General features: G+C 38.9%; 1 protein-coding gene across 3 annotated transcripts in view; it reads left to right on the forward strand.

Annotated features, from left to right (window-relative positions):
- Nucleotides 1-19,488, forward strand: part of tsnare1 (T-SNARE Domain Containing 1) — a 188,596-nt gene that overhangs the window by 157,732 nt on the left and 11,376 nt on the right. The window contains exons 11-12 of one of the 3 annotated variants that reach the window (XR_011602346.1): nt 975-2,026; nt 2,984-5,126. Coding sequence is in view for 2 of the 3 variants with exons in the window: in XM_070966480.1 (XP_070822581.1) it covers nt 975-1,070 (96 nt within the window). In the remaining variant the exon portion in view is untranslated. Of the gene's footprint in view, nt 1-974; nt 2,027-2,670; nt 5,133-19,488 lie in introns of those variants that run through there. The other 2 variants (XM_070966480.1, XM_070966479.1) reach the window with 2 other exon arrangements.

A 19,488-nucleotide genomic window follows, 5' to 3' on the forward strand; every position in this document is an offset into this window, starting at 1 on the left:
ATTTGTGCATATTCTAACATCTGTGGTGTATGTTTGAAATCACCTAACTAAAGATGCTCTTTGGAAAGATGGTAGATTCATGCGTGCTTTTTACCTGCTCAAAGAGGATCAAAAGCTTTAAGGCAATAAACTTGCAGAAATCACCAATTTATTTCAGATTTTATTTGTCTTTTTTTTTTTGTAAACTTAAGCAAAGACACAAGTATGCAACAAGCTAATTAGCTGATAGCTCTGCATGGGCTGAACAAAGAGGAGAAAAGAATTATTTTATCTGGGTGGTGTGCATTACATTGTGTGTTGCCTCCCTCCTCCACTTCCTCCTCTCGGTCATGTAGGGCTGCCATCACATAGTCAAGAATAATGCACAGCAGAGCCATCACAGTGATGCCTGCACAGGGCTTTGATGGAGGGAAGTGTAGGCCACCACTGGCCTTTTTATAGTCAACCCATTCAGTCTTTCCTGCATTTTATCTGTATTTGTCAGCATGACCTTGAATCCCCTCGCTCCTTTACAGCATTGCATTAATCTTATGTGGTTAAAATGTCACTTAGTTTGTTCTTTTGTGTTCACTTTCAAGATGACTGCCTTTCACATTGTGAGTGCACTTAAATGTGTGACATATAGTTGCATTGGATTGGTTAAAAGCAGTTTGGTTGTTGTGGTTATGTGGCTATTAAACTGGAGCTTAACTGGGCCTACTGGGCTGCTAATGTGCTATGGCAATTGCTTACATGCATGCAAAAATGGGGGTTTGGCAATGAGCATTTTAGCTCTGTGGACTAATGAATCACTGGTCAAATCACTGCTGTCTAACATTAACTACCAGTAGAGGGTGGAAGCAAACTAATTAGAGCATTTAATGACAAACCAATTCTGCAAAGTTTTAAAGTGTCATGATTAATTTTTTTTTTTAACATACGGTGTCAGGCAGTGTCTTATCTCCACCTACCCTCTGAATTCTGTCTCCCCACAGAGGCAGCTAAGGAAGAGGAAGTGCTACCTCCTGGTGGCCGGAGCCATCGTCCTCACCATCCTCATCATCATCATAGCTGCTTCAGCAAGAAAATGAGACTGGCCACTGTGGTAAGATCTGTCATCCACAACACAACACTGTCAGCCCTGCCTTGAATATATGACATTGTCCATATTCCTTTAAGTAATGCTAGCGCTAGACATTTTTCAAGTGTGCCCTTAAAAACACACACATTGACATTTTTGATTCCAGTTTTCTCATCTAATGGCAAGGACACAAGGCCTGATAGCTGAACTTATATTAGATATGATTTGGGTGTGACGACTGGTCAAGTTGGACCAAGTCTGTTCTGGTGTGGGTCAGCTGGTCTGTACAGCCAGGAGATTAAATCATACATTGTGTGGTGTAGGGCTGCAAGTGTATTTATTATGTTTTTTGTTGATTGTTTTGATTGCTCAACTCAATGTTTAGTCTACAAAACATGATATTTCTAAAAAGTTGCAATGCTTTATAAAACATAAAACAGAATGTGATCATTTGCCAGTCCTTTTTGACACATACTCCATTGAAAAGAGTACAAAGACAATGTATTTAATGTTTGACCTCATCAACTTCATTTATTTTTGTAAATATATGTTTATTCTGAATTCGATGCAGCAACTGAGGCTGTATGATCTAAGGGAAATCTTACATTTGCTAGAATCAGAGGACAATAAGCTTTTTTGCTTTATAATTAACTTAAATAATTAGTTGATGTTGCCAAACAATTTGCTGTCAATTGACTAAGTAATTGTCACACATTTTTTCAGCTCTCTTGTGTGGATCTGTTATAGGACTCTAATTGGTCATCTTTATATCCAGTAAATTCCCAGTGTAGGTTACAGTTGCTTTCAACATGTTTGATAATTACAATGGGAATCGGGACAGTTTACCTTCCATTTTTGAGCCAAAAATTACTGAAGACAAAAAACTTGCCAAAGATGGTCATCAGAAGAGAACTTATGCTATCTGTGAGTGTGAGAGTAACTATCCATCCATCCATTATCTATACCGCCTATCCCTTTCGGGGTTGCGGGGGGCTGGAGCCTATGTGAGAGTAACTACTGGATGTTCATTTCTGTTTTCATATCTCAGCCAATGAGAATTTGTGTTCTCAAAGAATTTCAGCGGTTGCCTGGCAAAGTGACTCTAATGATTGCCCAGTGTGTCGTCTGCTGCATTTACTCAGTTGTTCTATTCTGCCAACACTAAAAACAAATCTGTGCATGTTGTTGGACAGAATCATTATGTGTGTGCTGTCCCGTCTTCGCAGGTTTCTGTAATCTTAAATTCTGCTCCCAACGTAACATCTTGACTGCATAATGCTGCAGTTTCTCAGAATACAGACTGAATTTCATTTTACAGCAACACTCTGCTAAACAAATGACTGTCATGCCACGTGTACTGCACAAATTACTAAAATGTAGTCCATGATGGGAGAAACCAATCCAAAAACCAGGTAATTAGGCCTTAGCACAGCAGCATCCTTTCACAAACATTATTAATACCTGTGTTCGATTGCTTTGGATTGCTTTTCCAATTTTGAGTCCACAAATGTTCCACGTTGATACCTAAAAGGATTCCCTAATCTCTGCCGCTAATGTAACTACTCTCTAATAAAGCTCTTTATATTTTGTCACTCTGTCTTTTTCTATAGGGCGGCACGGTGACGCTGCAGGTAGTGCACGTGCCTCACAGCAAGAAGGTCGCCGGTTCGATCCCCGGGTCGGGCAGGGCCCTTCTGTGTGAAGTTTGCATGTTCTCCCCGTGCATGCATGGGTTCTCTCCGGGCACTCCGGCTTCCTCCCACAGACCAAAAATTAATTAATTAATTAATAAAAGGTTAATTGGTGACACTAAAATTGTCCTTAGGTGTGAGCGGGAATGGTTGTTTGTCTGTATGACAGGCTCAGGGTGTACCTCAGGGTGTACCCCGCCTCTTGCCCGTCTACAGCCGGGATAGGCCCCAGCCCCTCGCAACCCCGGAAAGGGATAGTCGGGCATAGACAATAGACAATTTTCTATATTGCTTTGCTTTAAGTAGCAGGTTTGTCATCATTAGCTGTGACTGACCATCACTTTTGCTGGTTCAAACGATAGAATCAGTCATGGTACTTCAGATCTGCTGTAGATATGTTATAGACAATAAGGCTCTAACTGCTAACAGGACATTTTTAGAATTGTTTCGTTTAAGTGTTATCTGCAAGTTGGTGTCTCAGCCAAAAAACATCGCTGTGTAACAGCTCTTCAACCATGAGTGGACTGTGTGTTTTTGTGGAGAAAATATCTAGCTAATGGCATCATGTATGTATGTACTTACTCACTGAAGTTACCTGCATGTCGAAAGCTAAACCTAATTAGATTTGCTAAGGGATTTGAAAGGATTTGAATCTGAAGTGGGTTTGATGCTCTCAAACCCCAGTTCAATGTGAATGTAGGTGGAAAGTAAAAAAAAAAAAAAGGACAAATAATTGAGAAAATTGGATGTGCATTGTTGACTGGAAAATATAACATGAATTTGAACACAAAATGAATGAAAAACATCCCATAATTTCACATGCCCTGTAAAAACAACTTTGTAAGGAAACAAATTCTAATCAATCTGACAGAGAACAAAGCAGGAAGAGCAGCGCCAAGGGTCAGCTGATTCAAACTCTGGTATATTCATTTCAACAATAAAACAGTTTTTAGTGAATGTATCACTAAGTACAGGATGTGTGCTGCATACACACTGGATGGAGAAGCACACTGACAGTCCTGGATGTATTTTAGGTCTTTTGGCGACTGGGTGCTTTATTTAGAGAACACTTAGTCCACAGTTTCAATCTCATTTTGAAGGCAGTTGCTTGTTTTAAGACTGAGATTCACACTCACTGCCATTGTGTTTGCCAAAGCCTGAAATCATCAAACTGTCCTCAAGAAGCCATAAACACAAATTCTCTGAAAGAGAAATATGATGGCATGTGTTGGTCAGATCCAGCTCAGCTTTCTGTAAATGTTCTCCGGCTTGATGAAAATGCTGTTGGACCGTGTGGCAGACATTGGCGACGAGTGTCAGGTTCAGCCCTCTGCTCACATGCTCACTGCCACATTTCCCCTTTGCAATAACATAACATATCATCCACATCTTTTTTTCTGATAGAATCTTTGTATCCAGTATGGTAGTGACTGAATGTGTGGTGGTCTTGTGTTGGCCAGCTGCTGTCTGATCAAGACTGCATAGCATATCCCTTTGCCCTCTGTCATATTGGTATAGGTTTGAAGACATCACTTCCTAGTACCATGTTGATTTAGAGAAAAATATGGAATTAAAAAAGGACATTTAAAAATCTAATTTCACAAAATAAGGAAGTCAACTGGATGCTTCATCCGCTCAAAGGATTGTGAGTCTGCTCTCTTATTGGTTCCATTTCACTGTCACAGCATTACCTCTGTCCTTACGGACAGCAGTGTCCATTTGTGTTAAAGTAGTAGTCGTAGCTGAATGGTGACTCTCCTGTATCGCTGTCATTTGGTAAGATTTTAAAAAATGCCCCTGATTTGTGCATTCTGCTAAAGCCTGATTCCTTAATATATCTACAGCAGTACATGATGATGTGGTTTATATATTTCACATCTTATGTCTCGCATAGCATTGCCTATTTAACCATCTTTTGTTGAAAACATTGTTTTCATCATATTTAGTACAAATTTGAGGAGTTTATATGGACACTAGAGTTTCTTAATTTCAGTTCCTGTGTGCTTTCATTGTCCCATTAAGAAGACACGAAGGTGTATTTGGGGTCAGGTTTGCTTGAGTGAGTGGTCTTTCAGTCTGTTACGCATGTAGTTATTTCCTTGTCTCTACTTTCAGCCACCAGTATTTTCCAATCTATTAATGAAATTAGTTTGCCACTTTATATTCCCACATATTATAAGATACTGGTGGTGAAAACTATGTAAATTGGACATGGCTGTCAGACACAGGTCCATCTCTTCAAGTTGGATTTGTCATAGATAATTAGAAGCAGTTAAGATGATAAGCTGAGAGATGGCTGACCTCTGGCCTGCAGTTGGTCCTCAGATAAATAATGTGCCCTTTACTGTCCTGCAAGTTTAATAAAGCTGCCATACGACACTAAATGAATGGATTTTGGCTTCATATGACTCAGAGCTGCAAAAGCTCCTTTGACAATGACTGTTTTTTACCTTCACTGTTACTTGATGGTCAATACAAGATGTCTCTGCTTGCATAAAGTATTGATCGACACCTATTTTCCTCTGAGGGGAAGAAAATGGAAATCCTGTGGAACAAAGCATTCTATTCATAAAACAGCAGGCTGAATCGATGCTCCCATGGTGACTGGCCCATGCTGAGGCTCAGCAGCTGGTGGTCAAGGCTCAAGTGGCTAGACACTAACAGTTACCACAGCAAGACTGTCTCAGTGCTAAAAAAGAAGCAGACCACGGAGAAATCCACCACTAGTCACTGTACTCTTTACATATGACACATACATTATCACAATATCTAAAATGATCAAGTTTAGTAAACTTTCACTTTTAGTTACTTTCATGCACTTTATTTAGACATTAATGTTGAACCAGTGCTATTGCAAGCTTTGCAAATGCCCAATTTGGATCTTACTGAGGTCTTGCAATCTATAATTCAATTCCTAATCATTCTGAAACTTCAACAATGTTAAGAATTATTGTCATGGCCAGAGACATTTTGTCCACCAGTCTGTCCACCACATACTGAAATATCTTGACAAATATTTAATGACATGCCAAGAAATGCCAGAGGAGGATGAATCATCTGGGGGACTGGATAACTTGGGTGATGCTTGACTTTTCCCATTCCATCACAGTTCCATCTCAGGAGGAGAGCATTTGTCTTTTCGGAGCCACCTTTGTTACTGTATATTGTTTCGAACTGTTTTGCTGACATTTTTCATGTTTCACAGACATAAATATACATTTAGAGGTCATTGAGATGGTAACAGATGCTTTGTGGCTGTACTTCATTATGACAACCTTTTTTTTTTTTTTTTTTTGCCTTTTTTTGACAACCTTCTCCATCATGGCTCATTTTAAATGTCAGTTAGAGCACAGCTGCTGTCATTAACCTGTATTTTTGTTTATTTTGTCTGACTATGTCATGATTGTGAAATAATAATTTTATCTGCAACTCAGCAGCCTTGTAATGTAATGACAACACGGAATTTATGAGCTGCAGTCAAATTGCATACTCGTACCACTGTCTGATAACAGAAACAGAAAAACATGTAAATGAGAACAACTATATTTGAAGACATTCTGGACACAGAGCTTGTGCACACACACACACACACACACACACACACACACACACACACACACACACACACTAGCTAGAATGGCAAAGGATCATCTTCAGAGGCTGTGGTGGAGCTGGAACACAACGCAGCCAGATTCTGTGTATATTGGCAGCTTGACATTTTTTGGTTCAGATTCAGAAACGTCTTTGGATGAATTGCCCATTAAATTTGGTTCCGACACTCATGCTCCCCTCAGGATGATTTGTAATCTCTTTTGCTGATCCCCTGATTTTCATCTAACACCATCATTGTGTCAGAATTTGGATTTGTCCAATAGTTTTGATTCATGACCAAGTACTCGAAAAACTGATGACATTCTCAACAGTTGTACTTTATGTGTAGTGCTAATTACTGCATGTTAGCATGCTAACACCCTAAACAAAGATATTGAGGCATTTTCACTATGAGCATGTTAGCATGCTGACGTTAGCATTTAGCTCAAAGCATTACTGTTCCTAACATCGGGCCTAGCATGACTTTGATCTCTTGGTCTTGTTATTTTGAACCTACTTCTGCGTGATTGTCATTTTGCTTCTGAAACTGAAGGAAAGCCACATAATAAGACTCTTGGCTCTTTGCCTCTGCTACATATCTGTTTTCCAGCTATGATTCTTTCCTTGTGTTCTCACCTGTTATATGCTCTGACTTTTTACATTTTAGTAGACTACTCTACTTGTATGGAAAAAACAAAACAAAACAAAACAAACAAAAAAACACATTATAAATTTCTTTGTGGCACATGAATAAATTTCCAGCAGAAATCTCCCTCTACTATATTTACTCAGATCTCAGATTAGCTCTTTATGTTTATGGAAAAAGACCAAAGTCTTTGTTTTACCAGATGAGGCAGGATTACTACTGCTCTGTGTGTGTGTGTGTGTGTGTGTGTGTGTGTGTGTGTGTGTGTGTGTGTGTGTGTGTGTGTGTGTGTGTGTGTGTGTGTGTGTGTGTGTGTTGTGTGCGTGAAAGAGAGAATAACTATCCTCATTCCCTCTGAAGTAAAAGAATATTATAGCCCCCTGTGTGAGTTTAGCGAAAGAAACTGGATTTAGTGCCACAGGAGAGCAGTCATACGCCTGGCAATGTCAACAAGTTCCTGTTCTCATGATCCAGATGAACACACCTGGCCTCAGCTCCCTCAAGCATTGCAGTGTCTTAAACATCTGAATTTTACTGCAATAACTGCCCATCTGTTTTACCATGATTTAAGTGATTTTCACACCAGGAATATACGTGTAAACAAACTTGCCCTCTTCTGTAAAACTTATACTGACGGATAAATATTTTAATGTATTAATTATTTTAGCGCCTTTTCCTGAAAATCATCCTCTGCCATTGTTCAGTCAGTTTGCTTTAAGGGAGGGTCTCATCATCAGCAGTACCAGGACTGTGGATGGACAGATGGAGATGAAAAACAGGAGGAATCACATAAGCCATGCAGTAAACACAGACAGATGACTTTTAGCTTCATTGTAAAAAGAAATCAATTGGATGCTATTTACTGTATTGAGGTAACAATGAGGGCACTTATTCCCTTCCTGTCAGAGAGATGAGAAAATTGACTCTCATGTCTGTTCTTTATATGCAGCTTGAGTAAGGCTAACCTAGTTTAAATGGGAGGTTAACCTAGTTTAATTTAAAGGTTAACCTAGTTTAACTGGAAATGGAGGGGCACAACTAGTCTGACTAAAAGTTCATAATACACCTACCAACACCTCTACTCGTCATTAATTGATATGTTGTAACTCCTGTGTTTAATTTGTACTCAAAAAGAAATTGAAAATTATTATTCTTATTCTTATTAATAGTGAGCTTTAAAGGTGTTGGGAGGCATATTTCAGAACTTTGAAGAGAACCAGGCGAGCTCTTTCACTCTCAGCAACTCTCTCTGCCTTCAGTTAAGATGGCCATGAAAGGACGATTATTTTCATAGTTATTTGGATAGTCTGGAGATATTTTGAGTCAAGAGGCTTGAGCAGGAATGTGCAAATTTCAGTCTGCAATTACATTTTATTTTCTAAACATATTGGAAAAATAAATAAATAGACCAGTAAATGGGGCCAAATGTTCAAGTTCCCTGTCAGTCAGTATTTAGTAAGACCTCCTCGGGCAGAAAGCACAGCCTCCAAACAGTGTAGCCAGATATTTCTAAAAGTATTCTTAGCTTATCTATACGTCTGTCTTGACTTTAATACTTACCATTAAGTTCATTTCTTGGTGGCAGACATGGTCTGTTTATGGCATGTACAGTGTACACCAGGGCTTCTCATGGTGCGGACCTCAGTCTGCATCCAGACCAAACGACAAGTCCGTGTGTGAGCCCATAACTCAGTGATCATGAGCTGCAGCCCATAGGCCACAGCTGTCTCACAGAGTATTAATGAATTCAGACCACGTGCACATTTAATGTTACTCTCTAGTTTGAGGTCCAGTCCATCCTTAGAGTGATCATTGCTTAGCTTGCCAACCAATGAGCAATGAGCCAAACAGTCTGTAATTCATACTTCAACCATTCTACAGAAACAAAGTATTGTCCAACTCCATCACCTGTAGAGAGATCATATTTTGAGGGGTTTTGTTTGTTTGTTTTTCTTGCTTCATGGGATCCTGATGAGGAATTTTTAATTTTATAGTCAAATTAATGGACAATTTTGGACGCATCTTATAAATGCTATGCAACATAAACAAATCTATATCTAGGAGTTACGGAGCAGCATTATCATTCATTTCAAGTTGCACCTGATGAATTCAAGTACAATATTCCCTCTCTTTAACTCTGTTCTAGCTCTTAAGATGCTAAATGCTTTGCCAGTTTCTGGCTGTTTCTGGCTGCTGTTTGCTGCTAAGCAGGTAGTGTACAATGGGTTTTTTGAATATTTTCAGCTCCCTGTTGGGGCTGGAAATGATGACTGATGAGAGTGACAAGAGTGACTCACAACAGGAAATTCATGAGCAGTAAATGATCTGATAGACCTTAAAATGTTCATCTGAGGGGAATTACAGAGTTGTCTGATAATCCTCTGCGGGTTTGTGACCCTTTTCAGATTATGCTGTCATTTGATCCGTTGTTAATATAGAAATATTTATGAGTGCAACCTTGAACTTTTGCACATTATCTTTATTATGCAGGTTTAATTTTGCATAGCTTTTAGTTTAAAAAAAGACAATTGAAGATGTGATTTGTGTCATTCAAACACAAGAATCTCACAAATCGACATTGTTTTTAAATATAGTTAGCACAATTTAAGTCTTCCACAGCTCAGAATATGCTTGTCTATTTGTACATTAGTGGAATTATGATGTTTTTGCTCTGCTGAGCAGGTCCTCATATAGACAACCTTTTGGTGGTTGTTAGACAACCTGATGTTCTCTCTGCTGCTCTTTACTGAGATGATGGATGATCACAACATCTATAACCCAGGCACAGAATCTGCTACTGACCTCTTCATAGCTCAGCACACACTCTTATCCTCTCAACCATTTTTCTTTTGGCTGTCTGTCAGTGTCCATATCAGTGTCAAATTATTGATATGGTAGTTTCAAACCAAAATAAGTTTTGCCGGTGGGCTTCAAAAGCCGCAGATAAAAACAGAGTTAAAGAAAATCAAAGAGAATGAAAAGAAAGAGCAAATATGCAACCTGTGAGGCAGTACAAGACCGAGAAAGGATCACTCACAAACAAAACCCTGGAGAAAAGGAGTCACGTTAAAACTTTGTTTCAAATATTTATCAGTGAAAACTTAAATGGAGTGGAAATTTAAGAGGCCAAACAACACTACACTACACAATCTCTGTAGCGTGTGTCCTTCAATTTCGAAATACTGTAAATGGTAGGATTTTAATTCATGAAAGTGCTCACAATGAATATAAACAGTTATGGGCAGTGTGTCAGTAAACAAGCACATGACAGTGTAGATAAACATAAAGAAGAATTCAATGAAGTTCAAGAAAATGGATTTTTAAATGCAGTGTTTCAAAGTGACAAAGACAAGGCCGACTTCTTTTAGCTGTAAAACACTTTATTATTTGCAAAACTTAAAGAAGTTGACTGAAGAAGGGCATGTGAAAATCGAATCGATCAGAAGTCACAGAAGAAAATAAAGCAGGATCAGGGTCCAAAAATATGAAGCACAGAGAGACAAAACAAGTTAGTAGACACAGAATACTGCAGCATGCTGGAGAGACATTACAAGTCTTCTTCACCTGGCTCATCTGGTCTACCTCATCCACAGCTACCAGGGACACACTTCGATGTAAAGTTCAAAACGTAGGTGGTTATCTTCCCTTGGCTGAACTCCTGTGACCTCTTGATCCAGCCTGTGAGGCAACTGATAAATACAAAAAAGATGCATTACTTTTTTCAGCAACAGAAAAAAACTACATAAAACAGTAAAATAACACATTCTTCTGTGTGGTCTCTGAATGCAACACACACATAGCAGTGATGTCACGTCGATGCATCATGCCGACTGTCAATAAATGTAAACAAAACCTAAGTAGATGCAGAGTGTGGCAATAGATAAATTGACAAACGTTTATTTATTTATTTATTTATTTGGATTCACTGGCAGTGATGAAAAAGACCAACTTCTACATGCATTATAGCTTGAAACATGCTAACATGGACAAGCTGCAAGGATGTATGCATTTTGATAAAGTTAACTCTCTTCCTTGGAGTTTGGCTGTCCAGCAAGCAGCTTTCACAAAGACCTCATTCTGACAGAGGCAGTGTTAAGTTCTGTTGTGAGCGAGCTAATAGCTATGAAAATGAAAATTCATTCAGAAAGAGAATTTGTGAAGTAGTGCCTTGTTGCTGCTGCAGACCTGCTAACACCAGACAAAGTGTTTGTCTGGAAGAATTCATAGAGGGGAAGGAAAACCTGAAGTGGAAACTCAGTCACAGAAAGTGTCTGTGTGATTTGGCCTTCATGGTGGACATTACTAAGTACTTCTCAGACCTGACCTTCAAGCTCCAGCCAGCTTCTTCTCTGCTTTCAAATATGAAATCATTTGGAGTGAAATTTAAGCTGTGACAAGTGCAACTGGAAAGAGGAACCACTGCTTTTTGATTCTCTGCAAGAACAAAAGCCTGCTATGACAGCTGGTGAGTGTAAAACCTCCTTCCAGCACCTGGTGAGAGGTTTCAGGACATGAAAACTAAACTAAATGAATTTAACATATTTGCCGCACTGTTCAATCTGGAACCAGCCGATTTGTCTGACAACACACAACACAAAACTATTTTACTGCAAAGCAACAAGTCACTACTGTAAGCAGTTCTTTTTTCACAACTGACTCTTTCAAAGATTTGGTTCTGCTCAAGACTGACTGGTCCAAACCAGAAAAAGGAGCTGCCAGAGGCACCGCCAAGGGCAGGCCAGGGGGTGGGGGGACAATCTGATACAACTGGTGGCCCCCAAGTGAGCACCCCCCCATTCATCTGAGACTTGAATGATCAAACAACTGCAAAACTAGCATGCTAACGGGTTAAACTGAGATGGTGACCATGGCATACATTATCCCTGCTAAACATCAGCATGTTAGTATTGTGCATATTTTAGCATTCATTTCAGAGCATCGTGCCTATACAGAGGTTTACAGAGCTGCTAACATAGCTGCAGATTCTTAGTCTTGCCATTTCACAATGTTTTTACAATGAGCTGCTCAGTAGTAGAGGTGTCCACACTGCATGTATAAGAAGGGATAGGTTGAACTGTGAAAGGTGATCATATATCTTTCACCAATGATCCAACACTCACAGTTTAAATGGCTGTTAATGGCAACAAGTGTGTTCCTTGCTTTTTTTTTTGCTTGAACAGACATCCAGCCAGAGTGCATAAAAAAAGTGAGTGAAAGAGCGACAGAGAACAGAAGCAGGAGAGGCAGAAAGGAGAATAGCAGGTGCCATACATCAGTTTAATGAGGGTGACGTTGACAGAAATAACTGCAGAGCTGCTTCTGCTCTCAAATCAATAGCCTGGCTCTTTATGGCACTCTAAATAATGCAATAACTGCACCCTGACACTTATTCCTATACGAATTATGTTACTGGCACTGCCCTCACATCTTGTTTACAAAGTCATTTGGGAAGTGAGGTTTCTCTATATGCATGTCAGCGCCATGTGCTAAAAATACACTCGCTGTGCATTGTATAAGGCACAGCAGAGAAAATACAAGATACTGTCAGGGTTAAAATAACAGCCCATCACATTTTACAGCTACATTTGAATCTTACTCATCCTGAGTCTTTCCAGTCCAAACCTCAGCTATTACAGACATGACTGGGGCAAAGAAGAGTTATAAAAGCCTATTAATATTTTTACAGTGTATATTAAGGCTGAAATTGGTCAGTGGATCAAAGGTCTAAAAATTGTTGTCATTAATCAAAATAGAATTTAACCACGGAGGCTTTGCAGTCAAATTCTTGAAAGGCTGAATTTTGATTTGAAACATGAGTAGAAACTTAAAAGTGGACTATGTAGCTTTTGCTGAGCAGCAGTAACAGCTGCCTCTGCTGCCACTGCTGTGCGCTGAGGCAGGGAGAATAGCAGCAAGAGACGCAGCTTTCACTCGTCTCTATTGAGTCATATTTTCAACATTGCATAGAAAACATACATTTTCCTGAGTACTAACACACTCTCAAGACCACAGTAACCATTACTAGTGTATCCTTTAAACATTTTCGAAATTACCATATGAACTCAGCTCTTACAGTTCTAAAATAAGCACTTAGGGCACAAATATATGTGTGTAACAGTGATTAGGTTAAAGTCCCCTCCACTCAAAAATGTACTATTCTTCTTGTTCTTACAATTGAATGTTTGAGCTTCACTGTGCAGAAGATTGTATATGCCACAGAAGGCTGTTTTCACATTCATCTGTAAAGGCGGATTGGATGGGCAGCTAACTTACACATTGCCGAATTTAGCCAGGTCTTTGAAAAATATAGCAGTGCAAAAAGCTACCTTTCTTTCACATAGCACCTTAGTAACATAGAGAAAAATCAACATATGTTAACAAGTTTACAGTCCTGTACAGAGTGAGGAAGGGGAGTGTGATACCCGTGCTGCAGCGTCGAGACAGGGAGTACTGAGAACTGACCCAGGGAACAGACATTGAGATGGTGGAATCCAAAAAACACCTGTGTTCACCTTAATAATATTCTGCTGAGGCGACTCAGGGCTTTTGGAGTGCATGGGACACCCACACTCCAACCAACACAAAATCAGGACAGAGAGGGGAGGTATCAGTCTGTACCTCCCATTTTACTGTTCATCCCGTGTCATGCATATGACTCATCTGTTTACTGTGGCTGAAAACCTCTGAACACACACCAGTTGTGTGCTAGAACTACTCACCAAAAACCCACTGAGTGACTAGCAACAGGAAAGGGTCTCGCTTGAGCAGGTGCGATTACTCAAACTATGTCATTAGGCGCTTCATGAGTTACGATCCACATCATCTTCATGCACTGGGGAAACATCAGTCTGATGGCTGCTCCTGTGGCTCTGCTGATAACCAGCTGAAGTACAAACTGTTGAGCTAACAACCAACTATAACATTATGAACCAGGTTATGCTACACTCAGAGTTAGTTTGTTTAGACTAGTGTTACTTATGCTGCAGTAACATTAGTTTACTTTGGAGCAGTCGTCCAAATGCAATCCCCTTAGGAAAATTCAACAACACGGTAACCAACGCTGAGCAGAGACCGATGTTAGAAGTTACTGGTCAATTCAAACAGATGCCATCTCCACGTCTCTTCAGAAACCAGCTGTTGCTTTGCTTCCTCCATCATTTTATTGTTGGACCAGGTTGTTCTTGTATTATTCCTGCATTTGTCACTTTCTCCTCAGCCTGCTGACCCTCTGCTGATCTTACCTGTCAGACTCAACGCTCTGGTGGATGGTGGTTACATTTCCTCTGACATGTTTGTTGTGATCAACTTCCCCCTTGTTCTTTTTAGATTTTATGGTGGCAGGCAAATAATGAAGTGACTCACTGCCACCTACAGTGAAGTGTGTCTGTTTTTCTCTTGGAGCTTTTGCTTATACCTACCTCATGGCTTGGGAAAATGGATATTACATATTACATATCTGGGAAGTGGTTGTACCCAGCCATTTAAAAAAATATGGTCAAAGGTGGTTTGGTTTGGTTTGGTTTTTAAAAGTGGTGGTGGATCAGATGTAAGTGTGTAAATGCTATTTCCTGCATTTATATATTTACAGTACATCAATTCAGCAGCTAGTGCATTATTATGAAATTGGTTCAGGCTCTCCATACTGAAAGTAGAAAAAAAGAAAGAAAAAAATAGAATGTAAATGAATACACTAATGGCACTTAAAGGTTTTCATTAATAGAGAATTCACACTTTATTTTATTTGCTTATTGTCAAGACTTCTCTGCTTTAATGCTTTATATATGATTGATGTTCAGCAATGTCTTTTTAGGAGAATACTGATAATGAGACTATGACAACATGCATTCCATTTCTTTAAACCAAACATGTGCAGTATTTTTGGCAGCCCTTACTAGCGCCTGCAGATCTTCTTCTCAGCCTGCAGTTATAACCCTCACTAATCAGAGGGTAAGACAGATGAGACACAGATGTAGCCTGAGAGCCAAAACCTTGTGAACAAAAGTCTGCGAACCATTTGCTGCTGCTCCTGTAATAGTTGAAAGCTAGATGAACATTTCAACACGTTGAGAGCTTCTCTCATCTCTCATGTGGGTTTTAGCTGGGCAATCAGAGGACACTGATTTTAGTGAGGACATCACATTGAAACAATGAAAGTATTAGAAAATGTGCCTTTGGCCACAGTGTGGGTGTGGTACGTTGACTGTATTGCTTAGAAATCCAGCTTTTGTTTTCATGAGGAAGAATGTATTGAGCTTAGCTTAAAGTAGGGTAATACAAGTGGAAAATCAGAAGGGCACCACAATGTCATTTATAATTCCCATGAAAGTATTTACAAGAGCTTGTCATAAAAAAATGAAAATGATTCTGATCGATACCTTGTTTCATAGAGTAGATAGTCAGAAGCAAGAGTTGTATTACCCAGAATAACAGGGACATTGTCTCAAATGTCATATATAATTGCTTTGACCACCTCAAAATCCAAATGATCTGCATGACTGGACACCGCTCAGGGCAACTGGGAAAATGTGTTTCTGTGATTTGAATGAAGTGACCCTTTAATTTTGAGCCTTTTTGAGGATGTCGTCAAACAAGTGTTAAGTGGCACTTATAAATGCCAAACTGTGGGAAAGAGTATTTTGAAATTGAACAATTGTTTGTCCAAAGTTTTTAGAAAACTTTCTTGAACTTTAACCGGGCTAACATGAAACTTTCTCCCCTTTGCTTTACAGAAAGTCTTTAAAAGCCTTTTGAGTGCTTATGACTTGTCACAAATACAGTTTGATGCAATTTATTAACAGACAGGGAATGAGAAGGTTAGCATGGGGCAAAGGAAGTAAAGATTGAAATTACAGGATATATTTTATAACAAATAGTTTATTAACATATTGTTGTGCTTTCAAAAACTTTAAACAACCTTTGTTCAGGATTTGGAAAGTTGTTCTCACATTTTCAACGACCTGTTGTCTTTGTGACTGGACAATCGTTAAGAGATCAGCAAAATGTAAAATTAAGTAATTAATTACAGTAATGACTTTTCATCAGGAACAGAGTTCCCTCCAACAGCATAAGCATGCATTACTGACAGAAATCAAAGGGTTCTGTGCATGGATTTAACACAGGCCATTTAAACAAGACCACAGATTAGACTGAGTACATACCTGGCTTCACACACGTATTAGAGGATAAGAGGATAATGGGAGAGTTCCTAAATCCATATAAAAGGAAACTATGGCTTCAAATAAGGCACGGACATGCCCTGTTGCCTGTCTGAAGGGACATGAGGACAGTGAAACATTGTTTATGTTGGCTCTCCGTCAAACCAATAAAATGATCTGTCTGTCTGTTTCTATACAGAAGACCAGAAGTGGATGTGGTATATACCAACAGTCACGCTAAATCAGGCTAATGTTGTGTTTTCTAACTTAATGCTCCTTTGAAATGCAACTGTTGTGCCTTCAAAGCAACAGATTGATTTAATGTAGGCAAACAATGTATCTAAAGAAGCTATTCTTATTCTTAATTCTAATTATAAATACACACACACACACACACACACACACACACACACACACACGCACCACCACCACCACCAATACAACCTCAGTTTAACTGGAGGACATCAGAAAATGTAAAAAAAATAAATAAATAAATAAATGTTTTCGAGATAAATATAACTTTCTGAAAATACATTTTACTCCAGTAAAAGGAAAAGAAGGTATTTGTGTAAAAATGTACTTAGATAAAAATAAAAACGTGAATCAATTAAAATGTACTCTGAGCAGATGTTGCTGCTGGACACCATATATTAAAGCAAAGAGAGCGGCACAGTTTTAAACACCACATAGCACACACACACACTGACATAATACATTGCTAAGCAGCACAGTACTCTTGGTTCACCCTATTTTCTTCACCATTGTCAGGTAATATTACACAATGTCCACTCAAATCATGGATTTGAAGAAATATAATGGTTAACAGACAGATACGTCAATCATGGATGTTGATCAACAGATCATTTCAGGTAGAAGAATATATGTTTCCATCACATGATTTATGTTTTTCCAAATAATGTATTCAGGAGACATTACCAGTTGACACTGTAGTCGGGCACTTTAATTAATAAATGAAATAAACAGAGATGCCATATTTCCATCATGTTTTCCACTTGACTGACTTGACTGCAGCTCTTTCAATTAGGCCGTGCCATTGCACTCTCTCTTCTGCCATGGTTTAATGGTGCTCAATTGTAGAATTAGCCCCGTCAGCTGTTTGTATCAGTGAACTAACTCCTAATGTTGTCACAGTGGCAGTAGATGTAAACATACAAAAATGCGCATTTTAGCCACATCAATGGTATGACTCTAAGGATGACAGTGATGGTCTGTCAGTCAACCACTGTATTCCTGTCTAAAATATCTCAGCAACCATTGGATGCATTGCCATCATATTTAGTACAGACATTTATAATCACCAGAGAACAGAACCCTCTCATCTAGCTGTATCTTTTTTTCATCTAGCAGTACAAGCAGGTTTATTCTTTCATCTTTCGTCACTTGTCTTCCAGGGATCTGTACGTATGGTACAGTTTGACATTTGATTTCAGTTAAATGCCTCTGCTAATATGGGGCAGATTTCCCATGAAATCTGGCACAGACGTTCATGTCCCAGACTAATAATTTTGATGATCTGATGGTTTTTCATCTAGCACTACCATCAGGTCAAATTTTGACATAGAAAATCAAGTTCTTTGATAATGACTGGCTGAGCTGTGTTCGAAGCTGTTACAAAAACAAAATAGGTATAACTGTATTACATCAGTATTACAGCAGCCAGCAAATTGTTTCAAAATGTCAGGAGATATGGAGAGAAAGGAGATCTCTGGAAATTATTAAGCAAGAAATTGAAGAGCTGGAAAAGTCAAGAAATGAAGCTGGGACCCTTGAACAAACTGTTTTTAGAACTGGAATGCCAAGAAAGATCTGGCTATTGATTTTAAAACAATTAGCAAAATGAAGCTAAACCAGGCTTTCTGTCAGATTGGTGCCACTGTGAAAAACGGGAAAGGTGAACCCTATGGTTACCACAATGAGGGAAGATTCTGGAAAAATATCCTTAATTGTAGCACCCTGGAATTAAAATGTACCTATCCTGAGTCAAATATCCCTGTACAAGCAAAGAGGACCGCTAACATGACATTCTAACTGAGCACTACTATAAGAATTCTGCAATTAATGGGAGTATCCAGATAAATGTTAGTAATCACCCCAGTCTTAAGCATGCTGTCCACTGCATCTGTGTGTTGCTTGGAAACCAATCTGGTAAAAGTTGCTGAAAACTACATTGCTTGGCAGGAGAATGATTATCTGATATTACTAAATTCTTGCATTTTTTTTTTGTTGCTGCATGTTCATGAAATCTTGCTGGATACGTGTCATGATGGTTTTAGAAAGGCAATCTTTTGATCTGATACTTTGGTTCATGATCACACACCTGGAAAATTGACATTTCTGTCTGCCTCGGATGTCATTTGTCTTTAGTGCTGATTAGTAATTTTAGCATGCTAGACACTAAGATGGAAAACAAATGGTGAACATTACTTGTTGAACATCAGTGTGTTAATGTAGTTGTTGTTGTTGTTGTTGGCACATTACTGTGCTTCTATTAGCACTCCTCAACCTTGTTGTCACAGCAGCAGGCAGCTGTTTTCAGTGAAAATGCTATGATGAGCAAACTATACACAGCTCAGGACCAAACAGCAGACACAGTTAGCGCCTAGCTAGTGAACATAGTGAGTCAGAAAAGTGATTATTTCTATTTCTATTTTTTAAGTGATTCTCCACATCTTAGGAAAACCAGATGTCAATGTTAGGCCTTAACAGTGAACATGCAAAGCCATCACAATTCATTTGATGATTATATAATAATGTTTTAAAAAGACTACGTTTTTATTGACAGCAAGAGGTTCTAATACATGTTACAGCCCATAATATGCAAATGTCAGGTTGTTGAGCATCATTTTGAAAACTGTGTTACTCACACAGCCTTATCAGCAGTGGGGTAAAAATATAATAAATACGTTTGGCCTGAGGGTGGCATTAGGGGAAAGCATATAGGATCACTAAAATCAAATGAGTTATTTCCTTGGTAGCATAAATGTGCTCACTTATTTTCATGGTAATTTGCATATTAAATGGTGGCTGTTTCATGAGAACATGTGACTGTTGGCCACAATTTTAAGAAATTTTGGGAATGAATATCTGCATCAAACTTGATAGCAATCTGGAATTCCACCATGAGTCTTGGGGAATCAAGAGGAAGGGATGAACAGCATTCTTCTGAAACACATCCCCTCAATAAGCGATTGATGATGCTCTGTGCCCAAACATATTCAGAACCACTTACATGCCATTTTATGGTATTTTTAAGGGACCCAACTTCTCCCAAAGATAGTTAATAATGACATGCCTGGAGCCATAGTTTGCCTGCCATACACCTGA

The sequence above is a fragment of the Chaetodon trifascialis genome, chromosome 7 (genome assembly GCF_039877785.1).
Source record: "Chaetodon trifascialis isolate fChaTrf1 chromosome 7, fChaTrf1.hap1, whole genome shotgun sequence".
NCBI classification, from domain to species: domain Eukaryota; kingdom Metazoa; phylum Chordata; class Actinopteri; order Chaetodontiformes; family Chaetodontidae; genus Chaetodon; species Chaetodon trifascialis.